Source organism: Thunnus maccoyii, chromosome 7 (genome assembly GCF_910596095.1).
Source record: "Thunnus maccoyii chromosome 7, fThuMac1.1, whole genome shotgun sequence".
Lineage (NCBI taxonomy): Eukaryota > Metazoa > Chordata > Actinopteri > Scombriformes > Scombridae > Thunnus > Thunnus maccoyii.
Window position 1 is genome coordinate 9353563 of NC_056539.1, and position 18873 is coordinate 9372435.

General features: G+C 39.2%; 2 protein-coding genes and 1 long non-coding RNA gene across 4 annotated transcripts; 1 reads left to right on the forward strand and 2 right to left on the reverse strand.

Moving 5' to 3' along the window:
- Nucleotides 1-89: 89 nt before the first annotated feature.
- Nucleotides 90-4480, reverse strand: LOC121901101. Its single transcript, XR_006097178.1, has 3 exons — nt 4436-4480; nt 4067-4103; nt 90-2435 (listed from the first exon to the last, which is right to left on the reverse strand). It is a non-coding gene; the product is annotated as an uncharacterized LOC121901101 (long non-coding RNA).
- A 1508-nt stretch (nt 4481-5988) lies between these two features.
- LOC121901119 (UDP-N-acetylglucosamine/UDP-glucose/GDP-mannose transporter-like) lies at nt 5989-12954 on the forward strand. The gene is made up of 12 exons (XM_042417800.1): nt 5989-6213; nt 6510-6543; nt 6634-6720; nt 6837-6904; nt 7065-7136; nt 7300-7368; nt 7619-7721; nt 8469-8561; nt 9343-9410; nt 9681-9759; nt 9837-9919; nt 11522-12954. Exons 1-12 carry the CDS (start codon nt 6104-6106, stop codon nt 11625-11627), a joined length of 972 nt encoding a protein of 323 aa, XP_042273734.1. The 5' UTR covers nt 5989-6103; the 3' UTR covers nt 11628-12954.
- Nucleotides 12955-14011: 1057 nt separating this feature from the next.
- On the reverse strand, nt 14012-18873 carry si:ch211-121a2.4 (transmembrane protein 205). Of its 2 annotated transcripts, none has more exons than XM_042416486.1 (4): nt 18785-18873; nt 17841-18026; nt 17038-17201; nt 14012-16919 (listed from the first exon to the last, which is right to left on the reverse strand). In XM_042416486.1, exons 2-4 carry the CDS (start codon nt 17938-17940, stop codon nt 16617-16619), a joined length of 567 nt encoding a protein of 188 aa, XP_042272420.1. In that variant the 5' UTR covers nt 17941-18026; nt 18785-18873; the 3' UTR covers nt 14012-16616. The 2 variants fall into 2 exon arrangements, with proteins under 2 accessions (XP_042272420.1, XP_042272421.1); XM_042416487.1 differs by lacking the exon at nt 18785-18873 and adding an exon at nt 18167-18258.

Here is an 18873-nt window from a genome sequence, read left to right on the forward strand (position 1 = left end):
AGATCTATATAAATCCATGTAAGTCAGCATCAGGGTCTTGGATCTATCCACTGAAACCTGACTGATCATCCATTTAACTGCTTCAGTTTCACAGTATTGTGCATGCATGTTTTTTGCTGTTGGTTCCAATGAAATCCCTTAGGATAACTATACATTTCTAAAAATCCCATAAGACTTTTTATCCCCTTTTGTAAGAAAAAATATTTGGTTGTTGTGGGATTTTCACAGTCCTATTGGAAATCAGTTTTATTTTCTATTACGTCTTACAAGACTTTTATTCATTTTTTACAAGAATTACCAATAGGACTCTTATTCCTAATTTAAAATCTAACTTTAATGAAAACCACACTTGGTGCCCATGATCAGAATTAAAGTTGTCTCTTTTATCTTTGATCGGATGCATGTGGTAGTTGTAAATAACTGTGAACCAAATTTAAGGGATTTTCCTCAAAACTTTGGAACATTGCCTATATCTTTGATTTGGCTTGTTAAGGATTAAGCTCTTAAATATATTCATGCCTATCACCATCATACCGTTTGTTATAACAAATTAGCAATGCATGGTTGACATTTTACTATCATTTTACCATTATTTAGGACTTTGATGAAACAAGTGGGGCAAACTAACAATTGCTTAGTGTTACATTAACATAATTAATTTGTACCAACTTGATCTCAACAAAGTGTGGACTTACATCCATGGATGCTAAAGACAGTAGATCTAAAAAGATTAAAGAAATGTTATCAAATATTTTTACGAGTACTGGCTCATGGTCTGTTTGCTAGTAACAGGAGTGAGCCAGGTGTTTATATATCTAGAAATGCATACAACTTCTAATCTGATAAAAAGATAGCTTTATTTGTTTACGGGCCAGATACATATGCGATGCACAATGTGCAATGGCACATTCTTAGTATTACAATGCAAATATTTGATGTAAACATTGTACAGCACAAAATGAGAACAAATATAATCATTTAACCTTAATCTAAATGTTTTCACCTGGAAAAAGCACGAAAAGCAGAAGATGCACATCACCTTGCCAATGAAGCACTTGTGAGTTTTATAGCACAGGACAAGGTGGTAGTAGAACATCTTCAAGTGGGTTTTGAAAAATTTCTGGTTGTTGTTGATCTGGTTTCAAAACCTTTCTTCATTTGGCTTCATGTAAACCTGCTTAACATAACATGGCCCTTTTGGTACAAACCTAATTACACTGACACATTGTCACAGAAACTTATCTAAAAATGACATTAAGTCACAGAACAAGTACCTGCTTACACAACTGACAATTTTTTGTAGATGAACATATTTCTGGTTTGGTGTTGATAACCAGACATTTTATAACTTGATTAAATACAAGCTGTTACAACTATGCTCTTCATTGTTGTAGGGTTTTAATTGTCTCTGACTCACTTGTTTAAAATCAACTTCCTCTTTCAGTACTAATCAGACTGTCAAAAATGTCACGTCACAAATGATGATGTAAGATAGTCTCTATAATATACATTTATATACATTTAAATGTATATAAATGCATGTATATACATTTATATACATTTGTATACATTTATGCTTGTGGGCACTTGTCAGAGGGACAGAGAAAGCTTTCTGGCAGCATGCTGCAGATGGCTTGGCCTGCATTTGGTTCAATGAAGACCAATTTGACAGAGTGTACACACTCTTTGTTGGATGTTGGGTTGTTGGATGTTGGGTTGTTGGATACCACCCTTCCACACAGAGCCACACAAGACAGGGTGAAATATATTTTTGATGTCCTGCTACCAGAGGTATTTTTCTTACGGAGACATTATTTTGTGTTAAAATATTGGCCAAGTATGTTTGTCAATGATAGACACGTTTAATTTGTGTCCCATGGGGGCCTTATTGGTGCAAATGATTAAAGAAATGACAAGGTTATATTATTCTACTTCTACTGCATTCACCTTTTTTTCATTTGTATAATTGCTTTAAACCGTATTCCTCTGGACAAAGCAAACATTTTGTATCAACAGGTGGCACAGTGTGACAAGAGGTGAGATCAAGACACAGTTGTTGATAATGTACAATGTACTCAACATTATAGCTGTGCAGCAATCAGTAAAGATGTCAGTTTCATCAGTTACATTCTTATCATGGCCTGTTTGAATGATGAGATACTTGGCTGGGACTTGATAAGGAATTTGGATGAGGAAACCAAGCAACAGCTGCAAGAGACAGTCAACAAAATGAAGCCTACAATGGAGTCCCCAGACGTCATGAAGAGACTCTGAATCATTATTGCCCCTGCCCGGGCACTGCACGCATAACATGAGTCTTCCCTCCCCTTACTTTCCTCTCATCTTGTCCCAAGGTTGACCAAATATCAGGAGCTGCAGTATGTGAAGCAACTTTTCCTACTTCAACTTTCCATTGTCTCCTCTACAGCGATCACCTGGAACTCGTCAGAGCAGAGTACTTCTCGGAAAATGGAACTCGAAATGCCCTTTCAGACTCCCTTTCCCACACTCTTGATGGAACACAACACATTCCCACCCCTGCCCCCACACATGCGCACTCCACTGTATCATTTGATAGTTTGGTGTGAAAGTTATGATGGAATCCATGAATAGATGTGCATACATTGTAAGCACATTCAACTATATATAGTTTTATTGAGTCAGTTGAAAATGAGCTTGGTTTGGCTGTAGCCTATCTCAGTGTGGTGGATAGAAGATGGAAAATGGCACGTTCGATGACAAATTTGTTTTCCATTTCAGCAGTATAACTGAAGTTTTGATCCAAATCTCAATTTTCCCTTGATTTAATGTAGTCTAAATCAAAGACACGGAGGAAGATGGAATACTGATGGATACTCAGATGGATCTACTTGTTGTACTTATAACACTGAAGAGTCTTACTTTGGGTGCATTCATTTTAAAGTGGTTTCACAATTTAATGCTCTATTGTTTTGGAGCTGAGCCTTTGGTTCTATTCAGTGGTAGATAATTATAGTGCATAAAGATGGAGTTATTTGGAGTTTCGAACAATAGCAATGGCAATATTTTCACAGCATTTCATAGGCCCACACAATTCCCATCCTCAACAAGACATTCAGTTGAACTGCTCAAAATTGTTTGGCACATGAGTAAAAAGCAGCTTATACTACATCAGAGACTGGTGTCCTGGCCATTTTGTCCATTTCATTTCAGTGTTTCACAAGTATAGATATTGTGTTCCTGCTTTATTAGCTTACTATGGCAACATACAATGTTTTGACAGCCTGGGACTGTTAACTGTAATACTGCTAATCTTTAAAATGAACATGGCAGACGAATCTGTCCCAATTTGTACTAATGAAGACAGGAGTCTCTTTTTAAAAATGTTTCCAGACCTCCATGACAGCTTGACATGTAAGCAGTATTAATGGCCGAAATTTGTAATATTCATAGTTTTTCATGTCCTTTGTATGTTTGAATTGCCTGCATCATACTGTCCTGGATCCCTTGCAACTTTTAGCTTGTGGAGACAAGAACAAATTGAGCAATTGAGACTTTGATTTTAATTTCAGTCTCTATGCTATTGCTATGACTCCTCCTCAAACAATATCGTTATCTGTGATTAACAAAGTAAAATAGTTGATATTCCTCATGATTAAGTCACATAATAAGATCCATCCATCCATTTTCTAGCCGCTTATCCAGATCAGATTCATGGTGGGAAAAGGACAAACAGAGCAACTCAGATGACTTTTCTTGAGCAACTTGCTCAAATTCCTCCTAGAAGATCCCCAGGTCCTGCCAGACCAGCTGGAGAGTCGCTCCAGCATGTGTGTTTGTGTGTGTGTGTGTATAATGTATGTTCCCAACCCATCAAGTTTTCTAATTAAAATTAAAATATTAAATGAACTTCTGTCTTGTGTATCCATTAAAGGGGACATATTGTAGAAAGGGAGATATCCATTTCTTTTTTGATTATAAAGCAGGTCTAGGTGCTATATAAATACTGTGAAATTATCAGAACACTCAAAGAAAAGCACACAGCCTGTATTGAGAAACTGTGCCTTCCACTCAGCGTTTCCCTTACCATTGCCTGCCCCTCCAACGGGATCCCCACACCCCTCCTGAAAGAAACAAAATATGCTTATATAGCCTGTGGAATTAGATGCCACACAGGACACAATTACTTCCGGGGTTCTTGTAGCTTTAATTTTATTGTTGACCATATTTGCAACAGGTAATTTTAACACAGTGTGTAAGCTACTGAGTCCTTTTAGAGGGCAGCTCATGTGCTTTCACAGCTTGTGGCAGAGTTAACAGAGAGTTTCTTTTAAAATGATTTAAAAGAAAAATAACAAAAACAAAATACGGCAGTAGGCTATGAATTTTTCACAAGTTTCATCAACCCCACGTAGAACTCCCTGGAGACTGCACAACTCAACACACTGTCGTTTACCTTGCTATGCAACTGAGAACACAGTGGTCGACGTCTGGCGCCAAAATCCCAGGACATCAACTACAAGAGTGTCTACTACTTTACACGATGGAGTCACAGCACCCGCCACTTTACAAATCTCCAGGTTGTTGGCACGTGAACAGGAAGAAAGACCAAGATGCACCTGGCGGAGCGACAATAATATCGCTCAATGCTGCCGCCTTGTGACCAAAATCGGCAATAACAAGTGAGACTGTCACAGCCCACTTACGGTATACTTAATTAAATCTAAACAATTGTACACTCAAAAGAAAACAACAAAGAACACATGTATTAACATTCAAACAACTTTGAGAGCTATCACACCTAAGTGGAAAATTACATCTGCACTGATTTACCACCCGGCTACACTTATTTATGTTATTTACCTAATTTATGTACACTTGTTTCATTTCTGGTCATTTCTGATCGTGCTAGTTTCTCTCCTCTCCTCTGCTCTCTGTGTTTCACCGGGGACAGGGCTTACACACACACACAGGGCGGAGCAGAGGAAAGACAGTAGCGGAGGAAACACTGCGCAGTTGTTGGATGTCATGACGCAAATTTGTCATTGCATAGCTTCCCAAAGGTTGGATAACATTATCCTCAGCGGTGGTCATCACAATTTACTGGTGAGTTTTACCCAGAGCCCTGGTTTTACCTAGCTACAGTAAGCTAATCTGTTACCTGGCTGTGGTTTGCGCTGGCGTGTATCACTCAGAAAACAGTCAGCCAGTCAGAAGAGAGGGGCATTGAACAGACACAAAACGAGAGGGTCTATTTGTTTTCTTGCAGACATACAGGACACAGCCAATTTACTACATGACACTCTGCTTCACTACATGACACACCCCTTGACCCCTAAACCTAACCCTAACCATCTCACTGCTCATGCCTAAACCTAACCAAGTGGGCATGTAGTGAAGTGGGTGTGTCATGTAGATACTGCAAGTCCACAAATAGACCCACTTGCACAGAACAGCATGTTTCAGGCTGAGTGAAACAGAGGGGTTGCATCAATGGCTTGTACAGCTGTAACTAGGTGCTTTTTGACAATAAAAACATGCAAATGTTTGTTAACAGACCACAAAATTGAAAATATTAAACTGGGAAAGGGGCATAATATGACCTCTTTAAACATAGTTGTATGGTGTAAACAAACATCAGTTCTTGGGTTTTTCTATTCGATTTTTCTGAGAAAGGCACCAATATTTCTAGATTTTTTAATGTGACCCAAATGAGTGTGAAAAGAATCATTTTTAAGATTACAATAATGGTCAAGTTTTGAAAATCAAAATTATTTATATAATACATCTGAAGAAAAGTTGTTTCAGTGGAAAATGGCCACTAGATGGCCAAAAAGGATGCGAGGTAGAGAAGAAGAAAAAGTGGGCGTTCTTGTACCACACGAGCCAATCATAACAGTAGACGTTTGTTTATTAGTGGGCTTTCCTGTACTCTGCGAACCAATCAAAGCCGTGGGCGGTCCCGCGCACCACAGGAACGCCCCGCCGCATTGTGTGTGTGTATGTGCCCGCGCGTTTGTGCGTGTGTGTGTGTGCGTATGTGTGTGTGTCGAGCGAGCTAGTGAAGTGATGGCAGGGAAAGAACCGACACTCAGTGAGGAGTGAGAAACTTGTCGGGTCGGGGATGGCGGACAAACCTCTGACACTGTTCATGAAGCTATTTGCCGCTGGGTTTTATGGACTAAGCTCGTTTCTCATCGTCGTGGTGAACAAAAGTGTCCTCACTAACTACAGGTAAAGGTTTTGTGGACGCCTGTAACGGTCATAGTTGAAAAGCTACCATGTTAGCTAACATTAGCCTAGCTGCTGGAAGTTGTGTCGACTGGATAGCGGAGCCAACACGGCACCGCTTATTAACTAATGGTCACCCAGTGGTACCGACTGAGACAGGAGAGCTTCACGTACAGTGGTATTTTAGCAGGCCATATATTAACCTAGCTACATATGTAAAGTACGGTGTTAGCTACACTAAGTTTAGCTTGTAAGTTATAACGGTCATTGGTACTCAACTTGTCTGTTCTGCTGTTCAGGTTCCCATCTTCAATATGTGTCGGAATTGGACAAGTAAGTTGAACGTTTTTCCGGTCTTAAAAAAAGACATTATTCAATGACATAAGCAGAGCAAAAATGATTTTCTATTGCGTGTGTGTGCAGATGTTGGCCACAGTGGTTGTGCTGTGGGTGGGCAAGGCAGCGAGGGTGATCAGCTTCCCTGACTGTGATGAGAGCATACCTCGCAAGGTGAGACCACCTGTGCATCTCTGTGAATTAATGTAAAATGATTTGAAGATCACCAACGTCAGGGCAGCTCTTTTCTAACACAACAACAACGTGTGTATGTTTACCTGGCTTTACAGACGTTTCCTCTACCTCTCCTTTTTGTGGGAAATCAAATCACTGGTCTGTTTGGAACCAAACGGCTGAAGTAAGTTTTCATTTCTAAACTATCCATGCTCAATGATGCTTAAAGGGAAGTTCATTCAGTGTTATCATCATGAGTTCATCTGAGCATGACTTTCAATATTTGGCCAAGTTAAATTTCAACTGACAATTTACTTTTGCAATTTATGTTCCTCTTCCACCAGTCTGCCGATGTTTACTGTCCTCAGGAGGTTTTCCATCTTATTCACAATGCTGGCCGAGGGATTTCTGCTCAAGTGAGTTTTCACATGACAGATAACCCATTTTACTTGTATTCAGTGTGACACAGCTACAGTAGAAGATTCCAGGCCTGGTCTTTGTACTGTATTAGTGGCTTTTATTACAGCTCAATGCAGTCAGATTGAATTTCATTGCTCCACCGTCTTTGAACTTTGGCAGGAAGAAATTCTCCAGGCCAGTCCAACTGACAGTATTTACAATGATCCTCGGGGCGTTTATAGCTGCAAGGTAAGTTCTACTACATCCAGGTGTCCTACCTGCTAACCAGACCAGAATTGCCTTCACTACAAAGGGTTGTCCTGTCCTGATAGGCCCTCATATAAGTGATATTGTTCTCAGGGTCATTAGACACATGTTGTATATCAGAGTTAAAAGAGCCTTGCTTAAACAGAGCATGCCCACAAATAAATCATTAGTGACAGAGTGCTTATTTACCTCCTTGACACTTTCTATCGCTTTCTCTCATCTCTGCTCGTAGTGCTGACATGTCCTTTGACCTGCAAGGCTATGTGTTCATTCTTCTGAACGATGTGCTCACTGCAGCCAACGGAGCCTATGTGAAGCAAAAATTAGATGCGAAGGTATGTGGCAGCACCACCCGATGAATAGTAACCATTGTTGGGTAGAAGCTGTTTTTGGCATTGAGCTGATGTTGGTGAATTTAGAGAGCCCAAAGTGTCCTTGAGCGTCTGACTTTAAGGAGCTCAGTGCACACAAACACTTTGAGTTGGTTCTTTTTACTTCAGTACACTGATTTAATTATCACTCTTTTGTAGAGCCAGTATCAATTTTGGCTCCAGTTTATTTCTACAAGGTTAATCTTAGTTGTACTTTCGTTAAGTAATTCACTGCAATTATTTATTTTACACATTTTCTTACATTTTTTTTAACAGTCAGGTTACAGTAAGTACAGTTTGACTGTTGAACCAGACATGGCTTGTAGCTTGTTTTAGTTGCCTTTTTATGTCACATGAGCATACTACTCAACTCTAACATTACAGCAGAGGCAGAACTGGATCCAGATTTAGTCTGTCATGTCTGTAGAGCACCATCTGCTAATACTGAGCTAGACAGAGAAGTGTGTGTGTGTGTGTGTGTGTGTGTGTGTGTGCGCGCACTGATGAGAGATATTCTGAGGGAGTGAAAGATGGAGCCACGTGAAACAGAATCAGACAAATGCAAACAAGAGGGTCTAGGTAGTGCAGAGGGCTGGACATGCATGACATCTGTATGCTAGTTAATGAGGAATGCACTGAAAGACTTGTGAATAACCCCCTCTGTTCTGGCTCTGCTTATTTTTCATGTTCCTGTTGCTTCCTGCCCAACAGGAGTTGGGGAAATATGGATTATTGTATTATAATGCATTATTTATGATCATTCCTACTCTGCTGTTGGCTCATGTGACTGGAGATATGCAGAAGGTAAGCAGTTTGTAATTTGATCTTTCTTCTCTGTAAGCTCTATTTCTAAAATCTTCATTCAAACCTCCAAACATCTTGATTTGTGGCAGATTTTATAGGTTTAATTTGGGAGAAAAAGACACTTTGTTAAATAGGTTAAATGAATGAAATTTAAGTGTTTAAACAGTTGCTGCGAGTTAAGTGCTTGTAGTATGTTTATGGCCTTGGTACTGATTATTGCAAGTTACTGCAAATTTTAAGCCTAAATTGAAGTGAGTGCTCTTATAGGCATGGGTGTGTGCTGTAAATATGAGCTGTCTGTTTGTTGGTCAGTGTTGGCAGAGACCTTCTGGTTTGCCCAGCTGGGGCCCATCAGCCAAAAAGGCACAAAGCTGCTATTATGCACCTAGTAGAGTTATTACAGCAGCACCCACAACTTCCCTTGACTGAACAACCACAGCAGAGATACAGACGACTACCTTTTAAAGCTATCAGAAACTTAATGTTGAGTTTGTAAGCATATCAGTATTAGTCAGTCATTGGCCTTACAAAACTCCCAAAAAATGTAATGAACAACTCCTCAGTGTTTCCCTGGAGTTTTGTTAGTCATTTAACCCTCATTTCCTTTCTTCCACTGGATGCTGGACGGGACACGACCATACGCACTGACTGAAATTATTAAATAAACAAAGTGAATTAATACATAATTGTCTACCTCTCTAGTTGTATTCCAGTTATTTATTTGAGTTTTGTGTGTGTTTGTGTGACTTTGCTGTTTCTTAAGTTGTGTTTCTGTTGTCAGGCTGTGGAATATGATGGTTGGTCAGATGTGTTATTCCTCACCCAGTTCATCCTCTCCTGTATTATGGGGTAAGATACAAGCCAAAGCTTGTATGTGTGGCATGTATGTGCAAGCAAGCAGGATTGTGTTTTGTCTGGGGGTGGAACATCTGGATTAAACTGAAATTCTGTGGTAATGTTGTTCTATCAGCAGCTGAATATAAACTGTAAACCTTTGCTTGACTGATTGTGAAACGTACAATGATCCTGTATCTACATTGCATTAACATTGTGAAATCAGATTTTTCATCACTCAAAATGTTGTGTCATGAGTAATATGATGACATGGTTGTTTTGCAGGTTTGTTCTAATGTATTCCACAGTGCTCTGTACACAATACAACTCCGCATTAACGACGACGATCGTGGGCTGCATCAAGGTAAGTAGCAGGTTTGTGGAAAGTAAAAGTTAAATTAACTATGACACAAAAAACTCAATATTTTCTCCATTTTGCAGAACGTCCTGGTGACATATATTGGGATGGTATTCAGTGGAGACTACATTTTTTCTTGGACTAACTTCATAGGTTTGAATATCAGGTATGAAACAACAGGTTTATTTTCTAACCTATGCACAAACAGATAGACATAAAGATTATTCTCACATACACCCAGAGTCAGCTCACACATCTGTCTTTCCAGCATGTAAATTTATCATTGCATGGTCACAAAACAGATTGAGCCAATTACATAAAAACATATGAGGAAATTGTAAATACCATATTATCATTGTGTTTTTGTGTATTTTTACCTGTTTTAAATGTGTATATACAGTTATGGAGAAGGATACTGCTAATGACATTTGGAACATGGTACACTGAAAAACTAACACGACAAATTAACAAAGAAAATATATTTATCAGCTTAAACATAGTCTCCTTTTTATAAAAAGTGTTTATGACAAGTAAAAGTTTCACAAAATGATCGTAATTTATTATTATTCACAATTGTAATTTGATCACCTTGGGCTCTTGTTGTATATTCTTATACAGTTATGTTTACAGTTAGTGTTTTTCACCAAAATACATTGTTTGTATTCTTGAGGTTTAACAAAAAGCATGTTTGTTAGCTTCTAGTCTACTTTCCTGCTTTTTTTTTTTTTTTGGCATATTGTTTCTTCTTGCACTTTGCCACAACGAACAGGCCTTTTTAACAGAAGACATTTTGACAGTAAGACACAGGTGTAAATAATATTAACGAATTTCATTCAGCTGCGTCAGTGTCAGGGTCCTGGTATTGTACATGCTGGCTCACTGTCAGACTGTCACGGCTTATTGAGAACAAATCGTAGCCATTGTTAATGTTATCAGTAAACTTGTGTTTTCCCAGTGCAACAGCTCAGTGTGTGTGCTGTGAAAAGGGCCTTCTGTCAATCAGTGGAACAGCCTGAATCAATTTGCAGGAATGTGTATCATGTATGATCTCATGCATTTGTGTCTTCATGCACGTGATACAAACAAAACAGGGCCCCAGTTGTAAAAACACTGCTTTGCCCACTAGCACTACCAGTGGCTACTACAAAAACTCCACAGGGTACTTTTTAATTTGCAGAGGAAAAAGAGCTGATTTCATGAAATGTGACAGAAAACATTGTGAGCTGTTGTGAATTTCTTAAACCTATTAAAAACTGGACCTCTGCTGTGTAAAGCTCACCTGTGCCTGGGGGTAAATATGTTGTTGAGGAACATTTTTTCATTACATGTCTTGTATTCCAGTTTCTATTGTTAGCATGTTGCCTATTAGCTTGAGCACTTCTTGTTTCTGATTGAGTGCAGTTCATCCCAGCGGTCCAAAAGTATTGGGTCTCCTCACACTGTGACTTTCTGTGAATTCCTACTTGATATTTGTTTCTTGTGAGAAAAGGAAAAGGTCAATGCTGACACACATAATACCGGCTTAATGTGTCATACAGCTGCAGGAATGAATATGCGCATGCTGAAACTTGTTGGAAAATATGGTCATTTTTATGACTTGTGATGTGCTGCAATATGTTCACCTTTTAACTGATTTGACACAAACAATAACAGGATTTTCAAGATGTAGCCTGAAAGTTTTTAATAGCCTCTTTAATATTAACTCTTCATATTGAGAGGAGTGAGGTGTTTGTACGTTGTAACGTGGTTGCTCTGTGTGTCGTTGCAGTATTGCAGCCAGCCTGGTGTACTCCTACATCACTCTCACAGAGGAGCAGTCCAGCAAAGCAAGTGAAAACACCAAGTTGGACATCAAGGGCAAGGTGGTTGTATGACAGAGACACTGGATTTTTTAAATGCTGATGAACAGGGAAACTGTTTTTATAGTATGACTTTTATTTATGGAGTTTTTCGGCAGCAAAGGCGAGGAATTGATGGGAATGGTGTTGCGTCAACTTCCTTTCTGTTTTTTGTCTAAATGGAGGTAAACCATCACCAGAAGCTCCATTGCTCTCCTGTTGCTGCCATGGTTACGAAACCCTCCAGAAAAATTGTGGGTTGATTTTTAGATGGTATTTTCCTTTTGAATATTTGTATTTTGATACTGTACTTGTGAGCATTGAGAAGAAGGGAAACATGGAACCAATAGTATTTATATAACAACCTTTCCAGACATTTAGACAAACTGAACGTTTGAGGCTAAATGTTGGGATGACGTAATGTTTCCTGGACACAGGAGTGAAACAGCTGGAGTTATCAGTGGTTTTAAGCATGGGTGTGTGCTGGTGAGTTGTGCGAATATTATTATTATTATTATTATTATCATTATTTTAAAGGCACAATCCTTATATTTTTATTGCCTTTTCCATTTTTGCTGTTTACAAGGAATGTAACTCTGGATGCCTTCTAAGTGAGATGCACTGACAATATCATTATTTGTAATCTGTTGTTTCAGTCTTTAGTCTTACATTTCTTTTCATTTTTGCGCATACACTGTTATAAGCCTGTTACAGACAAACAGTAATGACAGTGATCTAACCTCATCCTTCAACCAACCAAAGTGGGTGGGGCAGTGGGCTGTCAGTTCTCATCAAGGATTGTGGCTTTAAATAATGTTGCTGCCTCCTTTTGGGAGATGAACAGTTTACATTTATCCTCCCTCAGTATTACAGAATGTTTGAGGTGGACTCTCCGAGGCTGTAACTGGTTCTCTATGCAGAATTAACAAACAGTACTTACAGTTTGTTATTTGTTCAAGGGGATCCATTTGTTGTGTGTTTTTTTTTTTTTTTGTTTGTTTGTTTTTTTGACACAATGTTATCGCACTTTTAACTGAGGTATCACCTGCAAAAGGGTGAAACTGAGCTGCCTCAGCTCCTGTTACATTCATTGTTGAGATTGAGATTATTGTACTTTCCTGAAATGTGCATTTCAGGTTTTTAAGTATTATAGTTATCTAAACCTTTAATAGTCAGGTACGTGTTGACATTTTTTACATTTTTATCTACATCATTTTATATTTATTACTTTTTTAGACTTATATTCATTTTGTAGGTGGAGTGGCTTGTGAATTGTTAATGCTGATCTCATGTCAAACACAGTAACCATGGATTTGTAGCTGAAACACAATGATGTATTTTTACATTAAAAAAAACTCTGATATGATGTGTTTCTTGAGATTTATTGGTCAGCTGAAATATCAGGTTTCACACCAAGTGGATCAGGTATGGAGCACATTCAAATATGGTTCTCAACATCTAAGCAAAGGTTGTGATTTAAAAAATACTTGGATCATTAGGTTACTTTTACCAACTCAAGTCTCAAATGAGTAAAGTTATAACTGTTCTGTCATTCTGATGCAACTCAATCCAGACTAATTGAGCACAGTTTTGTAGGTGAGGCTCAGTTTGTGCTTGCGTCTGATGATGAACTACGGCAGGGCGATGGCTCCCCCTTCTGTCACATCTGGCAAAATATGACATTACATTGGACCCATAGGATTAAACTGTGTCTTTTTAAATCTGGTTTTCAAGTTGTGCACCATGGCGACACTCAGGCTTGGATGAAAGTTGTCCAACTCTACCCCACCCCTCTGACATCAGTTTTTCAATTTTGTGTCGGTAGAATTTTTTATGATTAGTGTCTTTCAAAGTATTCTTCCGTCCAAAGGTTTTTGTTTTCATAAAAAGATGATACAGCAGGAAACGTGTGCACTCTGTGTTGTTTTCAGTCTGTTCGTCTGTGTCTGCAGGCACTGAATCTGAATCGGATTGAAGTTTGGGGATCTGCCAGAGTTTTATTTTTATGCTACCACTAAGAGTCGCCAAAGTCCAAAATGTTCAAATCCTACACATTGGGGGATTTAATAACAGCTTTTAGGTATTTTTGGCCATTTTATGTCCAACCAACATACAGTACAAATGACATAATATGTAGGAGTATGACCACTGTCTACATATCTGAGTACAGTAGACTATAAAAGGCTGATTCCTGTTCACCCAATATGTGAACTCTCTAAACAGACTTAAAGCTGAAAGTGAACATTTTAAGTTTCCATTTAAATCTATAAAGTACAGAGGCAAAGAGTAGAACATGTGTCACCGTCCTGCTATTTATAAACTGCACTGTAAAGATAATTATAATCTCAGTCAAGTAAACCTGCACAAATATCTTCCTAAGCAAATACAATAAATAGATGTAAATGAAAAATGGGGAGAAATTGAGAGACAACATGTTTTAATACAAAAGATAGACAATACATGTGAAAACATCATTGATACAAACCCACTACCATTAACAGCTCATGACCTCTGACCTCACTGGTCTTAAGGCAAACATTTAAAGAGGGCAAGTCTTTACATTCAGTATTAAACACTTGTCAAACATAAAGAAACTGGCATAAATATCTACAAGTGAAGGTAAAGTCTACTAAAATTTGATACCCAAATGCCACTTTAATGTTTATAGACAAAATGACTTGCATTCAAATTTCCTATGAATTTAAGCTGGCTAAGCTAACAGCAAAGAAAAATGAAAGGTGCAGATAAAACAACTAGTAATATTGCATTGTCTTTGCCAGTAGCACTGTGACCCTGAACGGGCACATAATAAGCACCTTCATCAGTCCAGTCTGACCATATAAGAGAAATCTGTACTCAGCTGCCTCTGCTTTGATTACAGAAGTGCTTTTTGTGTTGAAGGCTGTTCTTAAAACTTTGGTTCACACAGATGTGTATTACAGGCCAACACTAACTAGAAGAACAACACTTCACAAACACATCTATAGACAAGGTTCATATCAGCGGTTACAACAGGGAGGGGCCGTCATAGCAGGGTGGGGTTCAATAATATTATTTCGACATGTGCAAAAAGATAACAAAATATATAATTGACCACAGATCCTCTCTGGTCAATAACAACAAAGATATTCAAACTATGACTTAAAAAAAAAGCACTGACACCTGTCACAGCCCGGCTCAAGGGGCGGACAAGGAGGAGAGGAAGACACATGACTTTACTAAATATTTATTTAACAAAATATAAGTTAACCAAGGGCAATATAAAGTATGTAAATCAGTAACATCAGTATTGTGTGGAGTGTTTGAATGAGTGTACAGTGAAGTGTAATGAACAAAGAAAATAAACATGAGGAAAAGCCTAACCCAAATAAACTACACACCCAGGGAGAGAGAGAGTGACTGAATCCAGCAGCTTATATAGCTGAGGAGCAGCAGGCACAGCTGATAATCTGTGATGCACTTCCTGCTTCACTCCTAAAGGGGAGGGACTGTCACACACCTGAAAGCTGTACTGCGAGAGAACACAACTCTAGTGTGAGTACAGCTCATAATAATTTGGCTTCAAATTCATAATCATAGCTGCATAATTCTCCTGCACAGTCAGATCATAATGTTTGAATACGTAGAGACTGACATCTAGTAAACTGAGGTGTTATAAACCAAATCAAAAAATGCTTGAGGTCAAGTTACAGACCTGACAGCTTTGCAAGTCTGTTAAATCCTTCACCAATGTATATATATATCTATGTATAAGATCTGATGTGATTTTCCCTTGCAGCACATTGTAAGGTCATCCTGGATGTGATGTGAAAGAACTGAGTGCAGAGATGTCATTCAGGTCTTCAAGCAGACAATCATGATCACTGAGGTTTAGTCAAATTGGACCCACATCATCTCAGCAAGTCTCAACAATCCTTCCAACCATCCCAAAAAATGTTCCTCCATATTACCCGCAGGATCAATGCCACAACACGATCCACCAGATTATTACAACAACCATTAAACCTGCTAAATTAAACTGACTATGTTCTTCACAGCCATGGTGCCTTCCTCAAGGACACACTGATGAAAGTGGGAATAAATCAAAGCTCTATAAACTCTACTTCCTGCTGCGAAATAATCTCATAACATCATTTACAGATCAACACTGTAAAAGTTAATGAAAACCAATAAATTCTGTAAAATCTCTTTTTAACGCACAAATTGAAGGAACTGATGGGATTACATTTCATTGTGAATGTACCTTATATGATTATATGTGACAAATAAACTTGATTGATTGATTAAAATATACCAATAATCAAACCACTGGTGCCAGTGTGTTTTTGGATGGGTTGAAAACTAGTATTGATTGTATACCAACTAGTAAAAGTGTTCTTTTTCATTGCAGCAGCAGCCAAAAGAGCTAAAGATAGTCCAAGCATTCACTTTGAAACGTGAAGCACAGCCCCCCAGGTGCTCCTACGGTAACATACCGTGAACAGGACAAACTTGTGACACTAGATTGCAGCAGTCACTAAAGAGTGATTGCTGCTGGAGTGAGCAATGTATTCAAACTCCACCCAAACAGGAAGAGCAAGACTGAGCGGCGCGGCAGCAGCTTCCTTACTAAAAGGTGTCTTTCTGTTGCTTAAAAATAAAAAAAGTGCATTAGGCTTTTTTCCTGCTACGGTGTCTCTGATATTGCAAGTTCTTAAAAACATCCCACATGTTTTAGGTTCCTGTAAGGCATCATACTGCAGTCTTGCAGGGAACTCTCCAGGCTGCAGTGCACAGCGTGGCACACAGCAGCCACACTAGGTGAAAGGTGAGACATTGCTCACATAGCAGGAGCTGATTCGTCTCCCTGCAAACTTCAAGACAGAAATGCAGCTTTAGTGAACATGATTGTCTCAAAATCAACAAAAAAAAATGAGGACCAAAATCTCCTTTCATTATTTCCCAAGGCACAAGAACAACCCGACTGTTCATCTCATAACTAACAAGGCAGAGAGACAGAAAGACATAACGTATTACATAAAAGCTCTACAGTGTGCCGAGGTTCTCAGCCATGTAACAGAGACTGTAGAAGTTGCAGCCGATGCAGCAGAGGTTACAGAGAGAGGACAGCAGTCTGTACAGCCACAAACGACTGCTGAGGTGTCTGTACTTCACATCCGTCTCACACAGTTTGGCGTAAGCTTCCCGGTTCGATGACAAGCCGATATCCTGACCCAGTCCACACGCCTGCTCGATGAGGTGCATGTCCGCCATGATCTCTGACGTCATCTGACCAAACCACTGAGCATTGATAGCCGCGACTGTCACTGACACAAAGAAGATGAAGATCTGTAGGGGGAAAGTAGAAGCAGAGGTTAAAGAAATACTCAAAAATAAGTTAAAGTAATAAAAATAATATGTTTTGAGGTTTTTTTGGCAAAATGGTGATGTGAAACAAATTACTCACCTGAAAGGCTTCTCTGTCATCCAGCATGTCGCTGGGATGATACACTGCGTAGATTGTGAGGTTAAAGAAGGCACAAGCGGAACCCAAGTGGAGGTAGAACGGGACGAGGCGACTTTGAATAAAACCATATGTGTGTCTGTTTAGGTGGTTGTCCATCACAAAGCCTGTGCAGAAATGTAGAAATCAGAACAACTCATTGGAACTCAGACTGAAATATTCAAGTATATTCATAAAATAACAAGGTTGAGAGAAGGTCTATTTACTGAAGGGTATATACACCTTAGTCGTTGACTAAATTTCAGACACATACAGTAATCAAAATGCTTGATAGACTCTCTACCTTGCCTCTGCTCTAAGGTTTTAAGTAGTTTATTGCAAAACTGTGTTTGAACAAACACAGCCATAATGGTACACCACAGTGGCAACATGACAGAAACTTAGGTTTTGTGGTTCAGATGTTGCAATACACCGGGGCTGACAAAGGGTTATCTTTAACAATCAATGTGTCTATGCTGTAGATAGAAATATGAATGACACACCATATACACGCTTATATCCTACGAATGTCAATTTGTGTAAAAGTAGTGACTGAGCTAACTTGCAACAGCAGCAAGTCTGGGTCTGGATGTAGATGTAACGGTGACCAAAAAACACAAGTTAGACATGAGACAAAGATGCTTCCAAACATCCTAAACACTCTCTGTACACCTCCCTCTCATTGTCTCGTCACTTGAGTTTCCTGCTTTTCTGTTCTCAGTTTCAGTTTATCTGTGTGTGTGTGTGTGTGTGTGTGTGGTACCAACTTGAAATGAAGGTGACCCATATCTGCATTCCCCAGTAGGTGGAGAGCAGCAGCAGCTGCAGCAGCTTGACTGTGAATGTGGGCTCCTGGTCAGTGGACATGCTTCCTCCTCAACCTCTCTCTTCTCCAGCCTGGACTCCGCTGTATGCTTCGGTCTTGTCTGGAGGGCACTTGATCGCTCTAGAGACTGTAAGCACAGTTAAGATTGTGACAATATTGTAAGCAAACCGGAGAAAAGAGAAAGTGGAGCAACAACTTTAAGCCGCCGCAGGGCTAAATTGTAAGATTGCTGATATGCAGACTGAAACATAGTGTACTCATCCACACCTTCAGATAAGAACAATACACATCTTGTTGCTGGCACGGGGACAGCCTCTTCAGCTTCCCAACTTAATAAAACAACCAACAAGTTATAGTTTAATTTCTATTCATGTCATAATCAGCGCAGGACACGGTGTACTTGTATCTACGATAGAAATTTGGGCGTTGTTGTCAAGGAAACCAGGTTGCCGTGTTGACCTAACCTCAGTGTGCAGCCCTCGATAAGGAAAATCAAACTGCAATAGTGCACATCCCACTAATAATAAGATACATACGGCTAACTTTAGCTAGCAAGCGTAAACTACAGTCTATGAACTAAAAAACAAAAGGCAGTGCTCAATGATTTCACTCCTGCATAAACCGACTGATTGAAGTGGCGGCAATACTTTCTCAAAGTCACCTTTGCAAACATGACCTATTTCTTAAACCGGCAGCAGCAGCACAAGGTAATAAAACACGGACTAGCAACAGTTAGCTAACTTTAGGGTAAGTTAGCTTCACTATTACTCTAGTTAGATAAGTTTTCTTCTCTGTTGTGCTTTGTGCAACCGACGTCTTTACATTCATAAAAGGAAATGATTACTAGCTGTACTTAAAATTGTGGAAAAACTGAGTACAGCCTACCTTTTTTTGCCAGTAACTCCGTGCAGCTTGTAGCAGATGTCTCTGGCTCTAACACCGACCCTGCCGCTGGCTGCTAGCCTTTACAAGTC